The sequence below is a fragment of the Hemibagrus wyckioides genome, linkage group LG15, assembly GCF_019097595.1.
Source record: "Hemibagrus wyckioides isolate EC202008001 linkage group LG15, SWU_Hwy_1.0, whole genome shotgun sequence".
In the NCBI taxonomy this organism is placed as follows: Eukaryota; Metazoa; Chordata; class Actinopteri; order Siluriformes; family Bagridae; genus Hemibagrus; species Hemibagrus wyckioides.
In genome coordinates, this window is record NC_080724.1 from 9,304,958 (window position 1) to 9,317,915 (window position 12,958).

Consider the following 12,958-nt stretch of genomic DNA (forward strand, 5'->3'; position numbering starts at 1 on the left):
CTGTTTCTTCATCCTTATGATTGCTTCATAGTTTACTATATCTGTGCATGAGCACAAATCATTATATATGGCGTGCATAGTGATGTGGTGTACCTGTATGTGGATGGATGTTGATCTGTGTTGAAAAGGGAGTTTCTTATACTGTCTGTCCCAGAAAAAAAGAGGCCTGACGTGGCTGCTGAGATTCCACAGTGGGCCGCTGGAATCCGGATTGCTGCCATAATGGCAGTAGAGCCTCTTGCTGGGGTCAGGGAACTGTAAATAAGAGATCTTTCCTGTCAAAAAGCAGGATGACTCCATAATTTTGACTTGGCCATTTAGAGCAAGATTATACTCAAGCTTGGAATCAGTGCAGTATAAAAATGCTTCATTGTGCTTCTTGGATTTACTTAAAAATTTGCCAAGTCACTGCTATTAAAATAGCTATTGACACTAACTTGTTGTAGATTTTCCATGCCATTTCAGATGCAATTTGAAGCTGTCTGTGTGCTATTAGCGCTACCCATGCTCCGTCCCAGATTTGGAACGTAATTAGCCGTCTGTCTTCTTCCCCGTCTCAGATTTCTGTGACACACAAACAGGGCTGAACGTCATGCTTTAGGGAATTCTGGGACGGGCTTGTTGATTTCTCTGTTTTGGCCAGCACCTCTGTGCTGTCCCCGGCTCTGGTGGCTGTTTACTGAGAAGCTCATTGCGTGCAGGAGGCTAGGCATTGGCAAGTAGTTGCTTTACTGTTGTATGTGAACATGTGCTGAAGGGTCTTGGCTTAAGAGACAGTGGTCTCAAGCCAAGAAAGAGCAACCCACTGTAAGTTTCACTATTTAATGTTATCTCAAACCTCAGTACCCAGAGAAAACTTGCACTATATTCAAACTTTACTCTAAGTACAAAAGTTAGATAAGGACTTTTTGTCATACAAACACTGCCTCTGACTTGCTTGGTCTGGCATGGTAATAATATTACAGTTGATCTCTCCTGGTTATTGAAGATATATTTTTAAAATGACCATTTTGTCATATGTGCCTCATTAGACAAGTTCTGTGAAGATTTATTAGTATAGTCAATTTGATGAGCAGGAATGAAACTGTCTGGCTGGTATTACAAAGAAACTCCCAGAAGTCTGACCTGTGACACACACAAAAAAAAAATACAAAAAAATACTTGTTTTAAAAAGGATTGTAGTAACACAACCATGGGGAGGACTTTCCCCCTTGAGATGATTCATACATGGGTTTCCAACGAAGAACCTTTTCAGTAAAATTCACGAACAGGATATCACTCAACATGTGATGCTTTGAGGCTGCCAGTCCACACCCTTCACTGTTGGGCAATCACTTTACAGAGCTAGCAGCTACACAAGGGTGGAAAAATTCCACCTATGTAATCAAGCATCATTTCTTGGTTTCTGTCACTCAGAGCAGAAGTTTCTCACACTTGTACAAGAGTGGCATTAGAAACAACCATACAATGCCCTGGTATGATGCATGATGTACGTTGAACGGCTTTGTGTTGCTGAACCTAATATTGTACATGCAGATGGTGCTTTCACTGACCACAAATCATACATAGAACAGGAAGCCACAGTCTCACTGGCTCCTTATGTTCTGTCGAGTACTAAAGCCAGCATTGAAAAGAAACTCATGAGTATTGTAAGAAAAATAAGCCGAAACAAAGTTCCATTTCAGTTAGTCACAGTATGGTCTACAACCAACATTATTAACCAGAAAAACAAAGAGGAGAGAGATATTTAAAAAAAAAAAAAAAAAGGGTGTGGTACTGTAAATCTGCACATCGTGCTATTACCACAACTTCTAATTTGCATACTCCTACATGTATATTTCAACATAATAACAATGAAATTCCTTAGTGCTTGGATTCTTTATTTCCTTTACAAAGGCGTCAACCAACTTGCTACTTCTACATTTGCGGTTTCTATTATTTGGGGAAGGAAGCAATAAGCCATACAAGGAGTTCCTTGAATCTGTTGCGTAGGGACACGTGGGACCATGGCACCATGGCAGGTGAGTGCAGACGGCTAGACAGATGGAGAAAGGAAATGTGTGAGAGCAAGCAGAAGCCCTGGGATCAAAGCTGAATGGTAGACCAGGCTGAGCCTGTCATTTGGCTCCATTGAATGCAGACAGATCAACACCCCAGCGTCTGTGCCCATACAAGAATGATCCAGCCACTGGAGTGAAGAGGAATTGGAGGAGACAGTATCCCCCAAAACTCTGAATGCACATATGAGACTTGGCAGGCTGTGACAAGCTCAGTGCCAGAGATCTGTCTCCTTTGGATCTGATCTCCATCTACTGGCTCACAATGAATTGTTCAGATTAGGTCACCGTGATGGTTCCATGGTGCTGCCTTGCTCAGTGGTTGTTTAACCTGCAGCAGGGTGCTAGAAAGATGGAGGGGTTCATGGTCACTCTGTGTTTCTTTGATGGACTTGTGTTGTGCAGTGAGGAAGGGCTTACATGGCCAAATGCTGACATAAATAAAAAAGTGTCCTAAAAGGGGTTTATGAGGCACTGTAAAGAAGAAAGTGTTGAATGTGTACTTCTGTCTCCAAGGGTAATTTACCAAACCCTGTGGGTCTGGCTTCCCCCACCTGCTGAATACCTCCAATGGAAGGTGCTGGCATCTCAACTAGTTTTGTTCTGACATCACAAAGGTGTGTTTGCACACCCAGGCCATTCCTGCTCTAAGAGTGTTCGTGTGTGTGTGTGTATGTATGTATTCGTGCCTGTGTGTTGTTTATGACATGAGGGTGCAAATTCCTTGTGGCTCCAGTCTCAGTCGGATTCTGTGGTCTTGTCCAGTTTGGTGCATGTTCTCACTTTTTCTCCCTCCTGAGCCGTCGTCTGGCTGGCAGCTTAGTGCTTTTTCAGAAAGGGTTTTGCTGTAACAGGAACAAAATCTCGCAACATGCCCAGGCAGGGGGAGGAGAGAAATTGAGAAAGAGGTGGGGGTTCAGATAATGAAGTCATACTCAGCTGTTGACAGGAACTGCTACTGCTGAGTACCTTAATAAGACCATGCATACACTACCTCCTGCCGTAACAGCAGACCATTACTCATTTTTTTTAATGAAACCACTATAAGCCAAGTCAAATAGTCTGGTCAGACTTCTGAGTGTAATTTGACTGTACATGTGGTTAGGCTGAACAGTCCTATTCGGCGATCAGCGACTACTTGAAATCAGTTGTCTTTGACTGATGATGCCCTGGAGATAGTTTTCATTTAAATGATGTTTTGCAACATATGACTAATAGTGGAAATGCCACTCGCTTAGAGTCAGCAATCAAAAAACATCCAGTGGAAAAAAGCAAGTGAAGCAGAGAGGAGGAAGGAAGTGTGGTTGTGTTATAGTGAAGTGTTGTGATGACAACCATGCACTGGGGATGGCAGGAAATTGTGGGCAGAGACAAAGAGAAAGGCAAAGCAAGAGAAAGAGAGAGAGGGAGAAAGAGAGAGTGTGAGCTGCACCTGGTCCCCCATCAGGAAGCTGGTGAAGTTTTCTGGAGAGGACTGTGCGTCCTTGTTCATCAGGCGAGGCTTGGAGAGAAGCCTCCTGCTCATGCAGTCTGTGCCAGTCAGCTTATCAATCATGCTGTTCGAGACAACCTGGCCAATCTGTGCACCGTCTGCCGCACAGCGCGTCTGGGCATGCACAACTGAGACACACACACAAAAAAACAAAGCCTGATGCTTTAGGTTAAGCAATGATAGTGATCAAAGTTAGGGTCCACAATTTCATAAACTCATGCAGATATAATGGCAGAGCGAATTATTTTAAGAGGAATTGAGATGAGCTGACTACATTTGCAAATCAAATTCGGTGCTTTGGAAACAGGGTCATTGGTAGCCATGCGAGTACCCACACAAAACTGCATTCACACACGCACGCGCACGCACACACACACACACACACACACCCATGCGCAGGCCAAGACTAGATCTGGGAAGAGTGTTTCCAGAAGATTCAATCACACCCACAGTCACGTACACAAAATCTGCTGTACTATTGTGAAAGAATATTTGTTCCTCTGCCAATGCGTCATATGCTTCTAGTGTAAGTAGCGTTGCAACACAAAACGCATGCAGCATTTACTTTTACACACCCAGCATGTGCTATGTTTTTATTGCACATATCTTCTTGGTCATTGTCCATACGTTTTTTAAACAAGCTTTTCGTTTGGAGTTGGAAATGCTTGAGGTTGGAATATTTGCTCATACATTTAAGCATAAGGGCATACTATGTTGTATTTATCAACATAGTATGATGTTATGTTTAACTTTGCTTTTTTGAAACAATGCATTTCCTTCAAAAAAGGTTTGTTTCAAAAGTATTGGTGCCCCACAATAATAGCAGTAAGCCTCGTCCTATTTTGTCCTGACGATTCCTGGGAGATCATCGTAAAACAATGATATTGTCCTTTTTGTGCTTACAATTTCTTTGTTGAAGAATTCTTTTAGAAGAATTCACCTACAGCAAAGTAAACTCCAGTCAGCAGCAACAGAAGATCTGCTGAAAATATCCTTGTACTTTGTGGAATGAATGAATGATCACAATGTCTTCACAAGAGCCCCCCTGGGCCACTAGAGTTAAAGCAAGCAGCAAGAATCTATTGCATGCTAATGTGTCTAGTTCATAACAAATTCTAAGCTGTTCTAGAAATTGTATTATTACAGTCCGGACTGATTCTTTCTAACGTCTTCTTTCTAATACTTCAGTGCAATTTCAAAAAGGTTCAGGTTTCTTTTTCGAGGATGCCACTTTAGTTTGCATGTATTTTACATGGCTTCGTTTGAGCGATAGTCCTATGTTAACTAAAAATCTCTTGAATGCTTTTTTTGTTGTTCAAGCTAAGGAGAGAAGCTTCTTACATTTTTTCTTATTGGGAGAATTTGAAGCACAGTGGCATAATATTTATATTAAACAACAACTTTTTCCCATTCCTTTAAATTGTGCCACTAATTCTGGAGTTTCTCTTGCATCTTATATGTTGCTGAGTTCATTCTGTTTACTTTTTACTGATGTTTCATTCTGTGTGTATGAATGAGAAAAGTCTTAAATGTAATTGAACGGTTGCATTGATGCGTGCATGTTCATATGGCTCTTGTGTGCAGAGAGCTTTATAGTGAGAGGATTAGTAGTAAAATAACAACAGGAAATGAGCAGTGGCTACTGATAACTATGACCCTGACATCCCTACCTTGCCCTGTCCCGCCCCCAACCTGTCCTTCCATCAGCCAGCAGCTAGGTCTGCAGATTGTTATGCAAATGGAGGCCCTGATAAGGAGGCCTGGTGTTTTTGCAGAGAATTGTTTTCCAAATAGAAAGATGAGATCAGTAGAGAAACCAGAGTGGAGGACCTATTTGGTCCGAGAGGGGAGCAGCTGTCAAAGACGACCTGTCCCATTGTATGCTCTACGGAAGTGTTGACTGAACTTTGGAATGATGTGTGAAAGAGGTGTAAGAGAAGCCTTATTTACCACAGGAACCAGTTTGGGCTGTTGACAGACACTGATGGATTTTTGTCCCCCTCCTGTCTCGCTGTCTGACATGGTGCCAGTCATTAGTCTGTGCTTAACAACACCCATGATTCTGCCTTTTTAAACTGTGTGAAAAAGGTGTAGTCACAATATTGTTAAGATGACTAAATAAACAAATGAATCATCCCAGGTTTAATTTGTCTCTGCTTCTGTGATGTCAGTACAAGATTTAGTATTCTAACCGTTAACACTATCATGCGAAAGTCCTTTTCATATTAACATTCATTACATTCAAGTAAATCAGGATGATACAGTCAAATCATTCTGCGTAAATGTACAGGTGCTATGCAGATTTTATTTTCAGCTCCATGGTGTTTGCGTAACCATGGCCATGAACAGGGACGTTGCTACTTCTAAGCCTGGAACATTTACTTCTCCCTGCCCCCATCTCATTTGTCCCTTTTTCTGGTTTCTATCAAATTCCTCTTTTTATGCCCTCTTTTCTTCTTTTTGAAGTCTCCCAAGTCTTGTAAAATGCCAAGCCACTGCTTTGGCTGAGTCCTGTGGTGTGTGTGAGAAAGAGAAAAGGGAGGGGGTTTGTAGGTTAAGTTCAGGCTAGTCTCTGTGCTTTCTATTGACCATAGCTGGGGGATTGAGTGCAATAAAAGTTAGAAGTTTAAAGCCTCCCTGTTTTTCGTTTTATGATTAGGCCTTTTTTTTTAACAGGCCAGGGCTACAGCTGGTGGTGTGAATAGCTGCCCGAGGTGACTGAACCCCAGTAAAAGCTGCAGCAGCCAGGCTGTTGCCTCCACCATGGCCCTGAGAGTACCTTTATAGGCCAAGCTTATGAGGCCGGGCCTCCAATAAAAACTGGCAGGACCATACTCAGGAATTTAGGGCCAGGAAAAATAGGGTTTGTGTGTCAAGAGGTGGCAAAGAGGTGGTGCCAAAGTTTTAGGGGAGACCACAGGGTGAAAGTTGAAAGAAGTGTTGCTCAGGAGGCATTGTCCAGCTAGGTTCCTGTTTCAGATTACGTGTGTGTTGTGTGAACTGTCTCTCAGACATACCGAGTGAATGCATAGCTTGGAAAAAAAACAAACACAATAGCTTAGTAATTTGTCATTGTGGTGTTTTCTTAAAGATGCTTGTGGGCAGTGAGTGTGTAATTTGAAGTATGTTTTGAGGGAGGGAAAGGTATTTCTAAGGTATGTCTTTAAGCTGAGAAACACACCAGCCAATCAGCTGGCCGTGTAAAAATGAGGAAGCCTTGAAGCCCCACCTCTAGCACAGATGAGATACATGTCTTATCAGAACATCGGTGATGCTCCCGCTTATCTGTCACTGTGTTAAACTGTTTTTTTTTTCTTTCTATCTGTCAATCAAACCACCAATCTCTCTGAAATCCCACCCCCCAAGGAGAGGGTTGGCTAAAGGGGGGGGGTTAGGTGAGATTAATCCTACAGACGTCACCCCCACTTAACCCCCTCCAATCTGTCACTAATTACACAAGATAGAGCAGGAAACAAACCACCACTTAGCTAAGTTAGAATTTTTTTATTAACTGCATAGAAATAAAGAAACACTGAGCTTGTCTGGCCATACTTGTTCATTTGCATTTGCATCGTTCACATGCATATATTTATCCTTCCTATACTTTGAAAATATTTTAAGAGGATTACACAGTGTCCCAGCATTTAATGTATATCTTCTTCATTCTCTTTACAGCGGTGGAGACTCAGAGCACCAGTTCAGAGGAGATGGTACCCAGTTCGCCCTCTCCACCCCCACCACCTCGTGTTTACAAGCCTTGCTTCGTCTGCCAGGACAAGTCATCGGGCTACCACTACGGCGTCAGCTCCTGTGAGGGCTGCAAGGTAAAGAGGACATGCTAAAGTGTGCTTTCTGTAGATGCAGTGTTCCTGGATGTGAAAGTCTGCCATTAGAAACATTTGCACCTGAAACACCACAAAGAATCAGGAACAAGTATATGCATCAGTATATTTATATTATAGACAAAGATGTACCACAGTCCTATGGTTATGGGGGACTGTGGAGCAATTGTTTCTGTTCTGCATGTTCAAACACGAAGATAAAGAGCCCATTGAAAAGAGAAAAAGAGAACAGATAAGAGCAAGCCAACATGATGGGTAGCAGTGGCTAACAACACTCTCTCATCTGGCTGCAGGGCTTCTTTCGGCGCAGCATCCAGAAGAACATGGTGTACACCTGTCACCGCGACAAGAACTGCCAGATCAACAAGGTCACACGCAACCGCTGCCAGTACTGCCGCCTGCAGAAGTGCTTTGAGGTCGGCATGTCCAAGGAAGGTGAGTCTGCTGGTTGGCATGTAGGCATTCATGGCACTGTGCCCACACACAGACATGCTGACACTTACATACTCGCATACAGAGCCATGAAAACTAGAACGCAGATCTGAACACATATAAACGCAGTGTATGACAAGTTTTGACAGAGGATGCTACCTACCCTGCAGCATAGTGCACTTCAACCTCAGATAATTGTTGCACTTGCACAGAAAGTCAACTCAGTGAGTATTCAGATGGTTATATAATTTAAAGCATTAGCATCTTATAAATGACTCCCCATCTACATCAATCCATCAGCATTAGCTCTTTATTATTATTTTTTTAGTAGCCTTTCCTACAGGCGCCTTTATGACCTGGCATGAACAGATTTGTGCCATGTCAGAGACAATAACATTGAGTTCAAAGACTGTAAGCTGGCTGTGTTTTTGTTCACAGCAGTGATCTCACCAGGAGAGTGGCACATTGGCCACTCTATGTGTCCACAGGGACATGTATGTGTGTCTTTATATGTGTGGGATGTATGTAGAAACCGGGATCACATTGTGCCTTTGCTATTACTGGATATCCTGAGAGGAAGGAAAGAATGGGAGGAGGGAAGGTGGGAGGGAGGGTGAGGGTTGAGGGTGAGCGAGAGGGTTATGGAGAAGGTTAGGCTTGGCAACACAGAGATGTTCTCCTCCAGGTCACACACATTACAACAAGTTGTTCTCAGGTCAGTTTCCCCTGTGTTGTTGATTTATGAGTCACAGATTTTGGTGAACTGGTCCATCGGTTCCTAGGGATGATTGCTGCGAGCCAGACAAATGTCCACAATGTTAGCCATTTTCCAAAAAGCACTTCCACCTGCCAAGATCATAGTTTGGCTGTAGTTTTGATGAGGCCTGATTCATGGCTGAGGTATTGACTCGTCTCCCCTCTCGTAACCCTCAGCTGTGCGGAATGACCGAAATAAGAAGAAGAAGGACGTGAAGGAGGAGGCTGTCCCGGCTGAGAGCTACGAGCTGAGTGGTGAACTGGAAGAATTGGTGAACAAAGTGAGCAAAGCACACCAAGAGACCTGCCCTTCATTGTGCCAGCTGGGAAAATACACCACGGTGAGTAGAACCACACAGCAAGTAATCACTTAGACATGTACAAAAGATGGATGATAAATTGAAATAATTAAGAAAAAAAAAGAGAAGCTCTTTTGAAAGAATACTGGGTATATTTTATCAATTGTTTGGTCTTCCATGCGTTTTCTGAGTAGATGTGATTTGGATATTAAACTAAATATACTATTTGTGGTACTCTTGTCACTTTTTTTTCATATGACTTAGCTGACTGTAGTGTGATCATTTATGAGCACTCACAACCTGCATACACTGCATCACATTGTACATTAGTGCTAATGTGACAGATTACAGTGATGGATTGTGATGTCTCTCTTTCCTCCTCTGATTCTTCTTGTCTAATCTGCTCTCAGAACTCCAGCTCAGATCACCGTGTTCAGTTGGATCTTGGATTGTGGGATAAGTTTAGCGAACTTTCCACTAAGTGCATTATCAAGATCGTGGAGTTTGCCAAGCGCCTCCCTGGCTTCACCTCCCTCACCATTGCTGACCAGATCACCCTGCTCAAATCAGCCTGCCTGGACATTCTGGTAACTTAACATTTACATAAAGACAGTGCATATGTCCATTGCTGAGGCCAAAGAATTTAACACTTTTTCTTGTCCACGGTAGATGCTGCGGATCTGCACACGCTACACACCGGAGCAGGATACGATGACGTTCTCAGATGGACTTACTCTAAACCGCACACAGATGCACAATGCCGGATTTGGTCCACTGACTGACCTGGTCTTTGCCTTTGCTGGGCAACTTTTACCGCTGGAGATGGACGACACAGAAACAGGCCTCCTCAGTGCCATCTGTCTCATCTGTGGAGGTATTGCACTTCTGCACTTATAGAGTATCACTGCTGCCCTCTGGTGACAGTAGTAGTAGTCGAGAACTTATGGTGTAATCTGGAAAGATGGTTCCATACTTTTTAAAAGGTTGAGCAGTAACAAAAAATATAATTCTAGTTACCTTGATTTTTTAATAAAAGCCATTTAAAAGCAGAAAAATAATATACAAACTGTTGGATGGACTTTTTCCCCATATGCTAAAACATTGATTAGTAGGAATGGGTGTGTAATATATAACTTGAGTCATCAGCATTTGGGAATAAAATTAGGAATGACTTGTAGAAATAACAAAACAAAGTCATCACTTTATTTCATTAAAAATGCAACTGAAAGACATCAACAACTGGTGCTGGTGTTTGAGTAAAAAAGCAACACATAACGTATTCTGTTTTCTTCCTGTGTCTACCCAGACCGTATGGATCTAGAAGAGCCCCAGCGTGTAGATCGTTTACAGGAGCCCTTGTTGGAAGCGCTGAAAATCTACGCTCGTCGCCGCCGGCCCAACAAACCCTACATGTTCCCGCGGATGCTGATGAAGATCACAGACCTGCGCGGCATTAGCACCAAAGGTCAGTCCACCTGCAGAATTTTTTCAGGAGATGTTCCATGCTAATATGACAGAACCATGCTAAAAAACGCATAGGGGCAAAAACATGAGAAATCACAGAGAAGCTCTTAGCAGTGAAACATTTTTAGTTCCAACAAATTATATCATGAACACAAAGAAAATATTCCATTTAAACCATTTACTGTGGTTTGTTACAGGAGCAGAAAGGGCGGTCACCCTGAAGATGGAGATCCCGGGCCCAATGCCACCTCTGATCCGGGAAATGCTGGAGAATCCGGAGGCGTTTGAAGAGCAGCCAGAGTGCAGCGAGAGCAAAACCGAGCCAGCTCCTCCTCCTCCTCCTCCTCCTCCTCCTCCTCCAACAGTTCCCCCGTTCACCATGAAGACAGAGCGTGAGGACGAAGACGAGAGCTGGGCCACTGAGAACGGAAGTGAGCCATCACCGGAGGAGGAAGACGACGAAGACGAAGATGCCGAAGAGGAAAGGGGAACGGACAGTGACGGAGAGGCCTGGCCAGGTCAGGAACCCAGTGTGGACATGTCCAGAAAGAGCCATGGTGGAAGGGCCCAATGAGCCGACTCCTCCTCTGTAACACACACCCCACACCTCATACCAACACTTTCATCCCTCTTTCCCCTCGGTTACCCTGCTCTAACAGCAATCTGCCCCTGTAGGGGTAAACATAGAGCCTTATATCCGTACAGCCAACCCTAACTCAGGCCTCGTGGTCAGCAATGAGACACACATGCACAATGTGTGAAGACTTGAGATTGACGGCTCTTCTCAGGAACTCTGCAAAAAGGGCAAGAGGGAAGATGCGAGACAAAACAAATGACTGTATAGACAGAACAGTTACTTTTTTTATACTATCATGTTTGTATTAAAGATAAAGGAGCAGCCATACAGAAAGACACAACATAAAACAGTCAACAGTCGACGGGTTCAGCAAAAAAAAAAAAACAGCAAGGTGAAACAAACAAACAGAATCAGCTAATAACTTTTGGGATGCGTTTAAATACCGTTTTGACTTTTTTTTTTCAGCGTCTTTACTTTTTATGAATATGCCCATACATATCTATATACCTTTATATTTTTGTCTTTGTATACTATTTCTTCAGTTAAACATTGTTTGGATAGCTTTCTTAAGGAGAGACAGAGATGATCTATTCCTTATTACCGGCAGAACGTCTACTTGAGTCTCTACCCAGACGTTCGCCTGGGTTCTCAAGCACTTGGCTCATCGTAGACGTCGATGCTAATCAGTTTGCTAGGTCATTCTCTTCCTTGACTCCTGCTAATTGATCAATGTTTTGAGGACTGGGACTGCTGATATGAGTTTTGGTTGCTTAAGCTGCAGTACCTTCCTGCCAACTGAATGGTGTTTTTGTGCCAAAGCATGCAGTATATAATGTGGCAAAGAGTTTGTCAGCTGTCAGCAATCCCCTTTAAAAGAAAACCAAACTCTCTTGGTTCGTACATTTGAGGCAGGTTTTTAGACGCTCACCACAAAGAACGACCTCCTCCTTAATGTTCATTTGAGACATGGATTCCAGAAAAATGCTTCTCTAAGATTTTCAAGCACACATGAAAATACCCATGTTTTATATAACCGCGTTATCCCCACATATCGAAAAGCACATCCAGCCTGCCTACAGAACTCTTTCTATATATGAAAATAAAATGGAAACTCAGACTCAGGGCATTTCGGTGAGGACCAAACGCTAGCTGCCTGCAGGCATGCTGCAAAAACAGCAATATTTATGTGTGTGTAGTATTGAATATGTTTGCTCAGTTTAGATGTCCTACTTGAAAGTGGAGATATCTACAGACCTTAGTAAAGCCATTGTACAACTTTTATATGCTCTCTTTTATTATAGAAATGATGGTCTTTTTTTTTTTTAATATACTGCCAAAAAAAAAACACAGCATGCAATTAGATGACCGTGTGTAATGTGCCACTTTTACAGTTATGCAATACATAAACCAGTTGTGTGTGTTTGTCTCTGGGATTGTGAGGTCTGATGAGCTTAGATTTTGGAATGATGAATGTCATTTGTGTGGTGCTAAAACACTGAGAATGTGAACGTGCACCCGCTCTTCTTTATACACACACAAACGCACATACATCTGTCTGTCTCTTGTGAACACTCATCTCTATCCTGTTTGCTCAGAAACACATGCTCACACACACACACACACACACACACACATCTCTCCTGGCACCTTGTGGAGTGTAGCACCTCCTGTAACACGTTGCTGTGTTGCAAACCAAATGTTGATATTACGTTGTCTGTTTTTGCTCATTTTCATGTCCTCAATTTGGCTGAGGAATTCTCAATTCCTGTTCATGTTCAAGCAGCTCTGTTATATAAAGAAAAGCCATATAAACATTCTGAGGCAATAAATGACTGATTGCAAGGCTGGATTTTGTTATTTTTACACTTTCCTCATTTGTTGCTACATTTCAAGCATGATCTATTGCAAATAATTTCATTTGAGTGGTGAGGCTTAGAAAGTTTCTAAACGTAGAATAACAGTAACAAGTTTGAAATCGGTTTATTGGCTGGTACCCAGAGCTATAAAATGTAAAGGTGAGATTAGTGCATCACTGCTTT

General features: G+C 42.7%; 1 protein-coding gene across 3 annotated transcripts in view; it reads left to right on the forward strand.

Annotated features, from left to right (window-relative positions):
- The window catches only part of rarga (retinoic acid receptor gamma a), a 35,110-nt gene extending 22,359 nt beyond the window's left edge, over positions 1-12,751 (forward strand). For all 3 annotated transcript variants that reach the window (XM_058409686.1, XM_058409688.1, XM_058409689.1), the window contains 7 exons: positions 7,225-7,373; positions 7,685-7,826; positions 8,757-8,920; positions 9,289-9,465; positions 9,548-9,752; positions 10,185-10,343; positions 10,540-12,751. In XM_058409686.1, the coding sequence (XP_058265669.1) occupies positions 7,225-7,373; positions 7,685-7,826; positions 8,757-8,920; positions 9,289-9,465; positions 9,548-9,752; positions 10,185-10,343; positions 10,540-10,916 (1,373 nt within the window). In that variant the 3' untranslated portion in view covers positions 10,917-12,751. The remainder of the gene's footprint in view (positions 1-7,224; positions 7,374-7,684; positions 7,827-8,756; positions 8,921-9,288; positions 9,466-9,547; positions 9,753-10,184; positions 10,344-10,539) is intronic.
- The last annotated feature ends 207 nt before the right edge of the window (positions 12,752-12,958 follow it).